We start from the raw sequence: 14,876 nt of genomic DNA, 5'->3' as shown, positions 1-14,876 counted from the left end.
CAGATGGCACAGCCCAAAACACCCTGCTGTGTAGCATGTGAGGTCACCAGGAGTGAGACCCACTTCCAGGGTGACAGATTTGATTTGGGAGGTTCGTGGAGAAAGAGTGTCTTGGGCTAGGAACTCCTTGGAGCCTCTAGAAGATGAGGTGCTCTCTCAGGAGCTCTGGTGGTGTAGTGGAGTGGTTAAGGTGTTGGGCTGCATCCTCATGATCGGCAGTTTGAAACCACCAGCAGCTCCAAGGGAGAAAAACTGGGCTTTCTAATCCCGTCAACATGCAGTTTCAGAAACCCACCGGGGGTCACTATGAGTCAGCATTGACTCGGTGGCAATGAGTTTGTGTTGCTTGGGGGATTTTTTTCCAGCAAGGGCAACATGTGATTTCATCCCCAGACCCAGACGCACGGGCACCCTGCCCTGATTGAACTGCAGGGAGATCCACTCCTGTTTTGCTCTCCAGCACACCCCACTCTCCAGGGAGAGCCCATCTCCTCTTCCAAACCTGCACCCCACCCTCCCCCAACTTCTCCGTGTCATAGGAGCTAGAGCAGGGTGAGGCAGGAAGAGAAGCTGTGCCCCTAACCAGGCCCCAAGGAGGCAAGAGCAGGGAGGGTGCAGGGTGCAGGTAGCTTGGACCTGCCTCTGGTTCAGCCATTCCGTGAGCACCAGGTGAGCCTAGCCTGCTCACCTGGCACTGTGCCAGGAAACAGAGCAGCAACAGGACCCAGCCCCTCCCTCTTGCAGGCGGCCATTCAGAAATGAGCGAGTTTATGTGTGTGCATGCAGGAGGGTGAGATGGCGGTGTGCTAAGTGAACAATAGCGGAGAGGGAGGATCAGGGATGAGGGGGCGCAGCTGTCAAAGGTCATCAGAGAAGCTTTCCTGAAAGGGGAGGGAGCACCTGGAAGGGGTGGGGGGAATGGGCATTCCAGAAGGGGCCGCCATGCAAAGGCCCTGGGGCAGGACAGGGCATGCACAGCCAAGGGCCAGGGAGGAGCCGCGTGAGTGGGAGGGGACCAGGGCAGGAGGGTTTTGGGGTTTGGGATCGTCTCTGCTATTGGGGCACATTGACTCAGTGTGCCTCCATTTCCACACGGGGAATGGGGGACATGATTACACACCTAGTTGGGGGAGGGGGTTAGGAGAGGAGTAAATGTAGTAATATTGGCCAAGTTTTGACACCGCGTGTGTGTGCGTGTGTGTGTGTGTGTGTGTGTGTGTGTGTGTGTAAGAGAGAGGGAGCAAGATTCTCATTTGGCCACATGTCATGTGTTCAGAGACCCCTAAGCCTGCCAGGGGCCAGTGGGTGCATGCATGCTTTATTGGCAGTCTCTGAGAGGAAGGGGCCTCCCGAGGCCCCAGCTGCACCTCCCCATTCAGTCCACCCAACTTCCGCTCAGTCCATCCCCATCCCGAGCCTGCTCCCTGAGGCAGCCAGAGATTTCCTGTCTGCCTGTGCAGGCTAAATTTAGCCGTGAGAAATGGGAGCAAAAGACCCACAGCTGCCGCAGCATTGGCAAAGAAAGGCACAACGCCAGTCCTGTCTCCTGTCCAGCCCTATTCCGCTGACTCCATTCCCACCCCATTCTTCCAGAACCTTCTGGAAGCACCGCACTCGAACTTTGGGGCTTGTTAGAACAACGACCTCGCTGTTCCCAGACCCAGTAGCTTCCGTGATTAAGGATGACTTTATGGAAGGAAAAAATATATTTTTCTTAATAGAAGTAAAGTAAGCATCCGGAAAGCTTCATCCAGCATGAATAACAGCATAAAGAATTTCAACTTCCAGAGCACGCCGTGTGGTCAACACCTAGGCCAGGAAATAGCCTTCTCAGGTCCAGACGCTCCCCAGCCCCTGTGCCTTCCTGTCACTACCCCCACAAGGGTAGCCATCCCAGGTCTCCCAGCATCGTGCACTAGTTGCCTGGTTTGGTATTTCACTCCGGTAGAATCTATCTGACTTCTTCGAGCAATATTAGCTTTGTCCGCCATCCTGCGGGGTCTCGTAACAGTTGTTCATTGCACATCACACCATGATTCTATAGTCTCATCGGTGGACTCACATTGGGGTCATTTCCAGTTGGGGGCTATTGAGAAGGTCACTGCTGTGAGCATTCTTACATGTACTTTGACAACAGGTCGATATTTCTGTTGAATAACTATTCAGAAATGGAATTACTGGGTCCCAGAAAAGGGGTGTCATTAGCTTTAGTGGAAATTCCCTACCTGTTTTTCAAATGGGAGGATTCTGTAGGCTCTCGGAGTTCCGGTTGCTACCCAGCCTCACCAACACCTGCGAACGTCAGTCCTTTTTAGTTTAGCTTTTCTGCTGAACAGCAGTGGCATGGTACATGGTTTTATGATGTATTCGGGGTGGCGGGTTGCCCTTTTATTTTCCAGATAGGTGTGTAGGGTGTGGAATTATTAAATCAATAAGTAAAACATGTATTCGAAACATATGGGCAAAAGCTAGCGCTTCAGGCCGTTAACAGAACTTGACTGAAATGTAGCTCAAAATGGTTTAAAAAAGAATGATGATGGGGAAAGGGATTTCCTTTCACTGAAAGTCCAGAAGTAATGGGCTCAAGCCAAGCTTCACGCAACAACTCCCTGCTGTCACTGAGCATCCAATTTCCTTTCTGTTGTTCATTCTGCCTTCCATGACAGGAAATTCATTCCAACACATGCCCAAGCTTTCCTCGTGGACACAAGATGTTCGCCAGAAGCAAGCGGGGATATTTGTTTCATTATCCATGGTCAAAACATGGTCTCTTCCCCCAGCCACTAAGCAAAAATCCTGGCTTCACTCAGATTGGACTAACCAGTCACAAATGCGTGTGTTGTAAAGATGGGCTTTTAAAGCCACTTGGGATGCCCTTTCCACAGGTGCGACAGGCTTGAAGAACCATTGGAAGATTTCCTCTCTCCTAACTCCTGATGCTATCGTCTTGTCAAGCTTAGAGGTTAAGCCCAAGGACTCTGGAATACAGTTTCCTAGTTCAAACTCCACACCTACCCCTGACTGGCTCTGTAACTTGGGGGTGCTGATGGTTTTGTCTTTCTGCGCCTGTTTCATCGGTTGTAAAACGGGCACTGTGGTAGCATTTCCAAAAACCAAATCACTGCCATTGAGTAAGTCCCATCTCAGCGACCAAATAAGACAGGGTAGAAATGCCCCCTAGGAGCTTCCAAAACTCTTAACTCTTTAAAGGAGTAAAAAGTTCGGCCTTTTCCATGCAGAGCGGCTGGTGACTTTGAACTGCTGACCTTGCAGTGAGCAGTGCAGTGCTTCACCACTGTGCCACCAGAACCCCTTGATGGTAGCATGTCAGAAGGCTTAAATGAGTAGATGAGCAGCGCTGGTAATAAATGAGCGTAGCTCAGGGCCTGGGACTCTGTAAGCTCATTTCTTATGATTCTTAGCACCTCATTAGTCTCTCCGTCTCCTCTGATTTTCATCTTCTTTCTTTCCCTCTTATTCTTTTCTTACTACAGTGTTATTTTGGAAAATGAGTATGAGATTTCTGGAAAATGTTTCCAGGGGATAGAGGAGAGAAACCCTTGGGGGCGGGGCGGGGGGGAGCTCACAGCCCTGCCAACTGGCTTAGTGATTTAACCAGACCATCAGGCCTTGCTGTCGTGTGCTTCCTCTAAGGGAAGACTGTGACTGGGGGATAAGAGAGTGAACAGAGGTTGATGTCTTCACTTCGATGGACTTTGTGTTCTGCTTCTCCTGGGCTCTGGGCTGGAAGTTCTCCTCTGGTTCTTGCTGGTCCCCAGGCCCTGTGGGGATGACACAACTGGGGTGTAAGGCTTTTGCTTGGTTAGACGCGGGCTCTTCCTTTCCCAGAGCGCCAGGACTCGACAGGCCGAGGACATTTGCATCCAGAGCCCCTCAGAAGAACTTGTGAGGTCGCACCTGAGCCCCACTCCAGTCTCACCTGTGCCCCTTCCTTGTCCCCACAGAGCAATGATGCCTCAGGGAACACTTGGAATTGGTTGTACTTCATCCCCCTCATCATCATCGGCTCCTTTTTTATGCTGAACCTCGTGCTGGGTGTGCTGTCAGGGTAAGTCTCTGTTACACCCCACCCCTCTCTTTGCCAAGGAGAAGAGCACCGAGCTTAACACCCCAGCCAGACAACGGACTCTTCTCTAGCCTTGAGTAGACCAGATAGCAAGCCATACACAGGTACCTAGGTCATGCACTGCATTGGGGCACTCAGAGAGAGGACAGACACATGGGGCCTGAAATCAAACCCATCCTCAACTCACCCACCTCTACCCCTGGTTCTAAGCTACCTCCTTCCAGAGAAAGGGGGATTTCTTTCTAGTGTAAGCCTCTCCTTTGAAAAGCCTTCTCATATTTTTCAGACCGACCACTCCCCCTGCAAAAAACTCATAAAACTTAACCTGCTGTCATTTGCATTGTCATATAATAGGTTGATTTTCCTCCCTATTCCAAATACAAAATCATGGCATAGACCTTACCATGCCTTTTCACGACATGTATATTGTCTCGTTCTTGCCTGTCATACACACACACAAAACTTTTTTCACTTAATCGTAAATGGATTTCATTTTTCTTCTAAGAAGTGTGAGGATTGACGCAGTGACTCTTTGGTATCATCAGGGATGTCAGGTCCTTCTAGCAGCCCCCTCTGACATCCTTTCCAAAGTCTTCTAATCTCCTGAATGCCTCACAGTATGAAGATGGCCGTCCCATCTTCCAAAGAAGAAGAGGAAGAGGAAGAAGGGAAACAGGAAGGGGCGGGGCCTATGTCAGGGAACCAGACTCTGGCAGCAATCATCAGCTTATGTTTCATTGACCTCACCAAAGGAAGACAGGAAGTAGTTTTTAAGTGGCCACATTGTCACCTCAGATAAAACTGAGGTTCTCATAGTCAGTCTCGTGGTGAGAATGAGAGAGATCGCCATCAGTGGTGGCATGGCACGACTTCACGCCTGGTGTGGTTTTGCATTTTACTCCAGCTGGTGCGGTTGGTGGGGACCCGTGTGAAGCTGACAGAGAGACTTCCCCTGAAAATATTCTGAAATGTTCCCAGGAAATCTGACTTCTTTTGTAAACGACTTCCTGCCAGTGGATTCTCACACACACACACACACACACACACACACACACACACACACACACACACGCTCCCTAGCATTTCCAGGGAAGCAGGAAACCTCCAGGTCCTGAGCTTGTTTGTGCTTCCGCAGGGAGTTTGCCAAAGAAAGGGAGCGGGTGGAGAACCGACGTGCTTTTCTCAAGCTGAGGCGGCAACAGCAGATTGAGCGAGAGCTCAATGGGTACATGGAGTGGATCTCCAAAGCAGGTGAGGAGGCCCTTCCGTCCAGGGCCCCACAGCGTCACGCTTGAAGTTTGGGGCGGGCTGAGGGAAGGCCAAGATGGGAGGAGAGAGAGGATCTGAATCAGTTGGGTCAACATTCAGCAACAAGGATCCAGAATTCGGTAGGAAAACTTCTGGGGTGGAGACAGACTCTGACTTCACAGAACAGCTTCAAAGTCAGGCCAGCGTTGATATCCCACTTCTGGCACCACCTAGCAATGAGCTTCCACCTCCCTGTGCCTCCGTTTTCATATATATTAAATAGCACCTACCTCAGGGTGGTAGTGATAGTGCCTGCCACATAGGGCCATCAGGCTACTGTGAAGATTCAATAAAACAATCCCAGCAAATTTGCTTAGGAAGAACAGGGCCTGACCCACAAAAGGCACATGTGTACCTGCTCGGCCACTCAACACATAGCTATGCAGCACCTGCTGTAGACCAGGCACTGTGCTGGGCACGGAGGCTGTGGAAGTGGAGGAGAAATGGGGCACAGACACAGCTCCTGCCCTCAGAGACCAGCCGTCTAGTGAGGGACATGGAAACTAAGCAAGCGCATATCATGTTGGGTGCCGCCGGCTGCCAAGAAGAACACCGAAGGAGGCGAGCCTCAGAGAAGGGATTGCGGGGGGCAGGGGGGTCAGGACAGGCCCTCTCCGAGATGGAGACATGTGAGGCGGGACCTGAAGGGAGAGATGAGATCAACTGCGTGAGTGTCTAGGGGAGGGGAAGTCCAGGCAGAGGGAAGGACAGGTGCAAGAGCCCTGAAGTGGGAATAGCATCGTGAGGAGGCCCACGGGGGTGAAACCGAGTGGGCGAGGGTGATGGGTGATGGGGCTGGACCATGCAGGGCCTCAAGCTGAGGCAAAGGTGTGCTGGCCTTTAGGTTGGGTGAACTGCAGACGATGCTGGCTGTCATTACTGTTGTTGAGTTGGGACTAGGCATCTGAAAGAGCTGAGCGCCAGGCGGGGCCGCGGGGAGCCGGGGTGGCAACTCTCACCCACATCACAGATAGCCAGTCCCCAGGAGGGTCCTCCGCGTTCTGGAGTTAACGCTGTGCTTTCTTCTCAGAAGAGGTGATCCTCGCGGAGGATGAAACCGACGGAGAGCAGAGGCACTCCTTCGATGGTAACTGCTCTCAGCCCGGCGCGGCCGTGGGTCACGGGGCAGAAGGGCGTCATGGGGCCAAGGGGAAAGAAAGGCTCCTTAGCTCTAGGTCACCTGCATGGGGCATTGAAGGGTCAAGCCATGCCAGGGACACCCAAGAGACCACGTCAGGCTCAAGACATTGGGGGAAATGGCAAGAATCTACTTCCTTGAGAAATAGCACCTCAGCGTAGAGTTGGCACTTTCTGGGTTCCCCCTCCTTTCTGCTTCAGTTATGTGCCTGGATTTCTTTGGGTTGGTGCCTCAGTTCTGCTCAAATGGGCCTTATACTAGCAATGCCTACCTTGCAAGTTGTGATGGTTGAGCTACTTATTGAAGATGGAATATGGAGGAGAGTGCGCATGGTCAGCGCCGCCTGTATTTGCCTAAGCGGTAGCAGTCGCGCTGCCACCTAGACTCCAGCTCAGCGCTCAGGACTGTTGCCTTTCGTGTTGGACGGAGTAATGACTTTTGATTAAAAATACCGGCAGCGAGAAGGAACTGAAGAAGCTGAGGCTTGGTCCCCCTAGGTTATTAAATGGGTTTAGAAAGCACCTTAATGGGGACTGCAAAGGACTTCCCCTGGGGGCGTATGCTTTAAGCTACTGCTCTCTGGAAGCGCTGTTCACTGAGCGGTGCTTGAATATGCATGAGAGAGAGTTTAAAGTGGGTTCATAAACCCAGCCCACCAGGTTCTACAGCAAGAATAAAGGGTTAGACTGTAACAGTCTCCATGTACCCAGTCCCAGTGAGTCTCTGCGTATCTTAGGATTGAGAGATAAGCCACGGGGAAATGTTTGCTAAATAATATAGTAGTAATAATGTCTTCCCCCAAATACAGCTGATGCTCTCGTTTATCTGCTCACACATTAGAAAGCTATGTAGACAGAATGAAGCCTTTTAATCAAAAAGCCAGGGTATTCGAAGGAAATAAATGAAGTGGGCCCCTGTTGTAGTCAGTTAAGAGATGGAGTTTACTATTTTATGGAAGAAGGTAGCCGCCTTTGGGATATCGCAGTGACTGTATTGAAGGCTCTGCCTGCAGTCATTGTCCCCTGTAGAGCCTTTGGGGAGCAGAGATGGAAATGGAGAGTGGAGAGTGGCCACCATCCCCGTCTGCCCAGCATGTATGCTCGTAAAGGTCCAAGGGTAGAAGGTTTGCCTAAGAGTTCCAGGGCTGCCAGGAAGTCGACTTTCTGGAGATTGGAACAAAAACAAGGACTAGAGGGGAAACAGTCACGGAGAGCCCCGACTGGAGGTGAACTGGGCAAGACATGCCTCTCACCTGCCTCCAACCTCCCTGAGCCGCGCTCTGCTCAGCTACCAAGCAATGCCTGCCAGCGGTTCCCACCAAGCCAGGCTGTCGTTAGGGTTGAGCCCAGTGCTGCGCGGGGAGACCTTGGCACCCCGGCTCCCGTTGTTGTGCAAAAAGGGTAACGTCTTTTTCTCTTGCCATGTTTCCATTGTTGGAGCTCTGCGGAGAGCCACCATAAAGAAAAGCAAGACAGACTTGCTCAACCCCGAGGAGGCTGAGGATCAGCTAGCCGACATCGCCTCTGTGGGTGAGTCCCCGCTGCATCCCGGTCTGCCTGTTTGTCACCGGCCCTGGGAGAGAGGGGCCCAGGCCTCGAGGACCCGGCCGCCTGGATGGGCCTCTGTGGACAATCTGTGTGCCCTGGGTCAGATTACATGGTGGTAAGAACACCAGTCACGCAATGCCTTGCCTTCCACTCTTGGGAGTGTTCCACGGATCCACGCGATACGCGATAGAACAGTGCGTGGACGCGAATAAGCATCCTAGCGTTGGCTGAGACCTGAATCCACCCAGAGGTGTTTCAGACGAAAGATCTGGCTATCTCTTTCTGGGGGAAGCCCTTGAAAAACTGTGGAGGGTCTACTACTCGGGCACACAGGGGATCACCCTGCGGGCTCAATGGCAGCTGGGAATGTGGACTGATCGTTTCATCACTTGTGAAGTGCCTATGAGGGGCTTGTTCTTGTGATCTGCGCATCGTGTGTAAGCGTGCTGCCGGGGAGAAGCCCGGGAGAAGCCCGGGCCTTTCCTGCTTTGGATGAGTGGGGTGTGATCAGGGAAGGCTTCTCAGAGGCGGTGGCAAGTAAGCTGAAAACTATGAAGATGAGTGAGAATTCCCCGTGGGCAGGGAAAGCAGAGGGAGTGGGTGGGAGGCTGGGCCCCAGACCATCACGGCGGATTCTATAAGGGGCGGAGCCTGTGGAATGAAGAGACATTTATTTACTCTGGTCCTCCTCCCACTGTGCTGTTGATCATTGACACATTGTTGCTTTTGACCTTCCATGGTGAAAGAGACTAATTTTTGAATGGGTGTGTTTAATGCAATGACAAAAGAAAGGATCCAGACGGAGGTCGCTGAAAGAGAAGTGCTTTAGCCATCTGTAGAAGGAGCCCTGGTGGCGTAGTGGGCTACTCATTGAACATCTAACAGCGCAGCAAGGTGGGTGGTTTGAATCCCCAGTTGCCTCGAGACTGTCTGCTCCATAAAAATGTGAAAAGGCCATGAAGGAGGGAGGGTGGTGGAGGGGGGGAATGAGCTGATATTAGGGCCTCGGATGGACGGACGGATGGGTGGATGGATGGATGGGTGGATGGATGGTGATAAGAGCCGTAAGAGGCCCCAATAAAATTATTTTTAAAAAATAATAAGAAGGGGAGGGGGAAAAAAATGAAACCGAGCTGATTCCAGGAACCCAAGTGGGAGGTGAACTTTGAGAATGACGAGTGCAACGAATGTATAAGGGTGCTTTGCTCAATTGATGTATGTATGGATTGTGATAAGAGTTATATGAGCCCCAATAAAAAGATTTATTAATAAAAATTAATAATAATAAGTAATTTTTTAAGAACCCCTAATGATATGGTAGACATAGTGAACACGCTGGATAATGTGAACTACCAAGTCAGCAGTTGAATTCCTCCAGCGGCTCCTTGGGAGAAAGATGAGGCTTTCTGCTTGTGTCCAAGTTCACCACGCTGGACAGCACGGGGACAGTTCTATTCTGTTCTCCAGGGTCCTCGTGATAAGCGACACCGAGGTGGTGAGTTTGGTAGAGTTTTCGGCTAGGACTGCGTGGCTGGAGCACAGAAGAAGGACGGATGGGAGGGGACCTGAATGAGGAGGGAGGGGCCATGGCGTTCCATTGCCTTAGCTACCATCTTAGGGATTTGATTCATGTAGACCGGTTTCCGATCGTCTGTTTCCTACTGTTTTGTCTGCTTGTTGCTTCCACTCAGCCCTCATTTCCAGCCATAACGTGGCGTGCTGATGTCGCCTTGGCCTGCAACCACGTGTCCCACATGGGCGGATACACTGCAGTTTGGTTAGACCGCTGCTCTAACTTATGGCAGTTGAGTTGTTTCCAAGTGTTGCTCTTAGGAAGAGCGCTGCTGTGAGCAGTGACGTGCAATTACTCCCCCCACCCTTTGGGCGTATTTCCTTGGGGATAATTATAGGATCAAAGATATTAACAGCTTTTCAAGTCATTATTCACAGAGCCACTCCGAGTTCCAGCAGCATTGAACCCATTTATAAACCTGCCAAGTGCACGTACTCTCACAGAGTCCCCACCCCGGCCATTCCGTTTTGCCAACTTAATTTCCTTTTCAAGTTAAGTAGGTTCGTAATGATACCTTAAAGCTTGTTTTCATTTGCATTTTAATTTCTAGCCACAACACACTTGTCCTTGTAACGACGAACTGTTTCTGTTCCCACGGGTGGATGTGTCTATTTATCTTCTTCTTGGTCGAGTGTCAACAACCGCAGCGTCCCATCCACACTCCGTGCAGATCATCAATTATGTCTGGCCCACGTGGTTTCCCCGTGAGCTTGCGCCTATTTCTTGTTCACCTCTTCCGATGGGCACACTTGTCTCATCCCACATGGATGGAATGCCACCAGTCGTTGAAAAATGTGGGGTTCCCAGACCAGGATCTCCTCGATGAAGAAAATGGGGTGGTAGCATGGATGGTGGCTGCTGTCGAGGTGGCCCCCAACTCATGGTGACACAGCAGCATGAAAGGCTACCTGGTCCTGGGCCGGCCCCATTGGGCATCAGTCCATGGTGACAGATAGGGATTTCATGGACTGACTTCCTCAAGTACGTTGCCAGCTCTTTCTTACTATCTTCCTATCTGGTTGGCAAGGATGCAGGGAAATGAGCATCCGTGTGCCCTGGAGGTGGGAGTGCAAATGTGTCCGGTTCACAAACTTACACAACTCACTGTCCTTGAGTCAATTCAGATGATGGTTGCCCTAGAAGGCAGGGCAGAACTGCTCCTGTGAGTGTCAGAGATTGTAACTCTTTACCGGCGTAGAGAGCCTCATCTTTCTCCCTCAGAGTGGCTGGTGGTTTCGAACTGCTAGCCTTGAAGTTAGCAGCCCAGCGAGCAACCGCCGGGCCATGTTTCCAAACACATCTCCAGGGGAAAGCTTGGCACGGACATGGCTCAGCCCCCACCCTAGCACCATCTAGACCGGCAGCACCGACTGCCCCTGATCCCTGAGCATGCCGGCCCAGACGACATGTGCTGAGCGAAACCCAGGCCAGTCGGAAGACTTGCCCGGGAATGAAAAGAAGGGATCTCGTTGATTATGTGCTGAAATGACACAACTCTGGATCGAATGGGGTTTGCTAAAATATAGTATTAGCTTCAAAGAAGAAGAAGACAACAAAGAGGTTGAGAGCAGGCTGGAGCTGCGAAAGGTGCATTCATCGCTCGGGGCTTGGCACCTAGGACGTGTTGAGTGGGTATCCATCCTCCTCCCCCTCCTGAGGAGTGGGGTACAGACCTTATCCTTGATCAGGGGGGCACCTCTGAACTGGGCCTCGATTTCAGTTCATGGGGCTACAGTTGAAGAGTATAACCTATATTTACAGTGGGAGAATTTGACCTATATTTACATCATATCAGCCGATAGGCCAAGGTGCATTAATTCATTTATTTCTCCCTCTGTGGGCATCCCCAGTTCATAGATGAAGACATTGGAGCCTGAGAAGCTATGTGACTGGTTACCCACTGGTTGGTGGGTGAGGAGCCCCTAGAGAGTGAAGGGTGGAGACCACCTACCCACAGTGACCAAGTGCCCCTTTCTCCCTGGATCCATAGGTCACCCTGTCTAGTCTTTTGAGATGGTCAAGAGTTCCAGTCACTGGCACGTCTTCTAGGGCTGCAAACAGAAGCCACCTCCAGAGCCTTGCAGGGCCAAGCGGGGGGTGGAAGGAGGGCCTGTGTCTTCCCTGTGAGGGACCATGGAGACTTCTGGGAGTGCCTGCCTGCCTTCCTGACTACAGGGCCCATCATCCCAGGCGAAGTGAGTGGCATGGTGGCTGAATGCCAGTGCTCCGGGTCACAGGTCAGCAGATCTTTTCCAGTTCCTGGGCTTCTCCGCTCTGTTTCCACAGCTGTGCAACGGAGATCGGAGCCCTGGGTGTGCAGTGGTCAAGGGCTCCACTCATAACCTAAGGGTCAGAGATTCAAACGCACTGGTCATCCTGCAAAGAGAGATGTGCCGATCTGCTTTTGTAAAGATGATAGCCTTGCACTGGGGCCGCTCTGCAATGTCCTGGGGCCACTATGAGTCACAATTAACTCCTTGGACACGGAGGTTTGTTTGCCTGTTTGTGGATTTATGAGGATCCAGGAGGTTACCGTGCAAAATGCCTCCCCCGGAGCCCAGTGCTGCTACACATGCGATAAATATCAGCCGCCACTTCCGTCTCAGGGAAGCTGAAATCCTGAGTTTTCCAGGGAAGGTCTCCCAGTTTTTAAATGGGAGCTAATAGCCCCTGGCTTGACAAAAACCAGTATGAACCAATATGGTCCCGAGGGGCCAATCCCTGGTTAGGGTTTTGCTAAGAGGACACAGCAGCTTGCCAGGTCACAGGCTCCCTTGAAAAGCCACGTTTGTCACCCATCGGCGATGTGGAATGGATTCACTGGGCCTGCTGGATGGATCGAGGGGAAGAAGAAAGGGTGGAATGGACGGACGGACGGACGGAGGGACAGAAGGAAGGCAGGGAGGAAAAATCAACAGATGAATGCCTGAGTAATGAATGACTAACTGATGAGCGGTTGGAGGGATGGAAGGGCTAAGTAAATAAGCCAAGGAAGGATGAGTGACTGCATGGGGAGCAAGTGACCGGATGGAAAGATGGATGGACGAGCCAAGGAACAAATGAGTGAGCAGACAAGTCAATGCACTTGGGGGTTTTCAAAACGAAGGGAAATTCAGCTTGTCTCAAACGAGAGAGTTTCTGGTTGGTACAGATGGTTAATACCCTTGCTTGCTACACAAAAGGTTGTTTAGCTGCTAAACATCTCTGGGTGTTCCAGAGACGCCTTGGAATAAACGCCTGACAGTTGACTGCTGGAAAATTAGCCGTGGAAAAACCTGGGGAGCAGAGCTCGACTCTGACACGCACACAGGGTCACCGGGAGTCAAGGGCAAAGACGCTGGGCTGGTCCAAACTGAGCTCCCACCCTTCCCCCAAGCCCGCCCTTCCAGGCCAACCACCTGGGGTCCTTCCTCTTTCTCACACGCACAAAAAAATGTTGCCTCCACCTTGATTCAAGATCCACCCACATGGCCCCCTCTTCTTCCTCACTGCCTGATGACCACCCATGCCCTGCTTCACTGGCCATTCCCTTCCACTCCGTGCTCCTCACTCCGCTCCTTCGCAGAGACCCTCACACATGAATCAAGGCACCGTCCGCCTCCACTCAGAACTCTCCGTGGCTCCTACCTCACGTGGGGTATTCTCCGTGGTCCACAACGCCCTGTGTGATCCACCCATTGCCTCCCCATCCTCCCCTCCTCCCACTTCCCTCTTGCTCCCTCCCCTCCAGCCACACTGATCTCCACATGCCTTATGTTATCCTCCTGATTAACACCCTCACCTTGACCACGCAGTGCAATCCTGCAGCCCATCCCTGGGCCCACCCTAGGGCTCTACTTTTTTCTTTATGCCCTGGCACATTCCACCTCCCAGCACGCTGGTGATGGGCATGTCATTGTGTTCACTATCTCCCCAACTACAGTGCCAGCCAGTCCCGGACTCTGTGGGCTCCCCACGGCAGCCTGAGTGCCTGGGAGAATCTAGCACACAGTAGGTGCTCACTAAATGCTTAGGCGTGAGACCTATGGAGACCAAGCCTGAGGCAAGAACACAAGGGGACACGGCTCCATCCTGGGCCTTTATTTCTAAGTAGGGTTCAGTCCTTCCACCCTTAGCATCTCCTGGAGGCTTGGTGCCTCTGTGCTGGTGCCTGGTGACGGGCACAGCACTCGGAGACAAGTGTGGTTGAAGGGGAGTGAGCAATAGAGGATGTGTGTGTGTGTATCTGGAAGGGAACTCCTGTCTCCTCCTGCCCTGTCGAGTCACACATGACCCAGAGGGGAAGGCCTGGCAAGCAACAAGAGACGGCCATCACCCGGTCGACATCCTGCATTCTCATTGGTTACTTCCAATACTATTGATTTCAGAATCATCTGCCTAAGCACTGCCTCTGGAGAGCCAAGCCTTTCGGTCTAGATGGCTCCCTCTGGCCAGAGGGCTCCTGGGCTCCCTGAACACAATCGGTGCCCCGGCCTCGCGTTGGCTGGCTTCTTTACATTCTCTGTTTTCCACCGGCAGGGTCTCCCTTCGCGCGAGCCAGCATTAAAAGTGCCAAGCTGGAGAACTCGACTTTTTTTCACAAAAAGGAGAGGAGGATGCGTTTCTACATCCGCCGCATGGTCAAAACTCAGGCCTTCTACTGGACTGTGCTCAGTCTGGTAGCCCTCAACACGCTGTGTGTTGCTATCGTTCACTACAACCAGCCCGAGTGGCTTTCCGACTTCCTCTGTGAGTACTGCCTGGCCCAGCCCCAGCCAGCCCTTTGATCCCTGCCTCACACCCTTTTTCCTTCCCTCCTGGAATTCGGCCTTTCATTCGGCCACTTCTGCAACTGGCCCTGGGACGGCTGTTTCCATTGACACCGTGACGGAGCCGGGCTCCTTCATGCCTGGTAGGTGGAAGCTGGAACGCAGACCACAGAACGCATCCAGAATCCCTCCTTCGAGAACTAGGAAGGGTGTGTTGGCGAGCAGGGTAGTGAGGAGAGACAGGGATTATGAAACAGCCAGCCAGAGACAGAAACGAAGATGTGTTTCCTAGACGCATCTTGGGAAATGTTAAAGTAGTTCACGGTTGAGAGAGAGATGGGAGTGGAGGGAGTTTTAAGGACGGGAATGGGCCTGTATTGTATCTCTGTTTGCTTTGCCCACTTCTGATCTCTCCCTTCTTTCAAAGCTTCGGCTTCTTTGCCGTCTCCCACCAGTACTTGTTTACTTCCTTGAA

General features: G+C 52.0%; 1 protein-coding gene across 6 annotated transcripts in view; it reads left to right on the top strand.

The window, feature by feature from the left end:
- The window catches only part of CACNA1A (calcium voltage-gated channel subunit alpha1 A), a 249,717-nt gene that overhangs the window by 147,006 nt on the left and 87,835 nt on the right, over window positions 1-14,876 (top strand). For 3 of the 6 annotated variants that reach the window (XM_075547976.1, XM_075547966.1, XM_075547984.1), the window contains exons 7-11: window positions 3,966-4,069; window positions 5,223-5,338; window positions 6,426-6,483; window positions 7,971-8,062; window positions 14,172-14,381. In XM_075547976.1, coding sequence (XP_075404091.1) covers window positions 3,966-4,069; window positions 5,223-5,338; window positions 6,426-6,483; window positions 7,971-8,062; window positions 14,172-14,381 — 580 coding nt within the window. The remainder of the gene's footprint in view (window positions 1-3,965; window positions 4,070-5,222; window positions 5,339-6,425; window positions 6,484-7,970; window positions 8,063-14,171; window positions 14,382-14,876) is intronic. The other 3 variants (XM_075547950.1, XM_075547940.1, XM_075547959.1) reach the window with 2 other exon arrangements.

Source organism: Tenrec ecaudatus, chromosome 1, assembly GCF_050624435.1.
Source record: "Tenrec ecaudatus isolate mTenEca1 chromosome 1, mTenEca1.hap1, whole genome shotgun sequence".
Taxonomy (NCBI): domain Eukaryota; kingdom Metazoa; phylum Chordata; class Mammalia; order Afrosoricida; family Tenrecidae; genus Tenrec; species Tenrec ecaudatus.
This window is presented reverse-complemented; position numbering and strand designations above follow the sequence as displayed.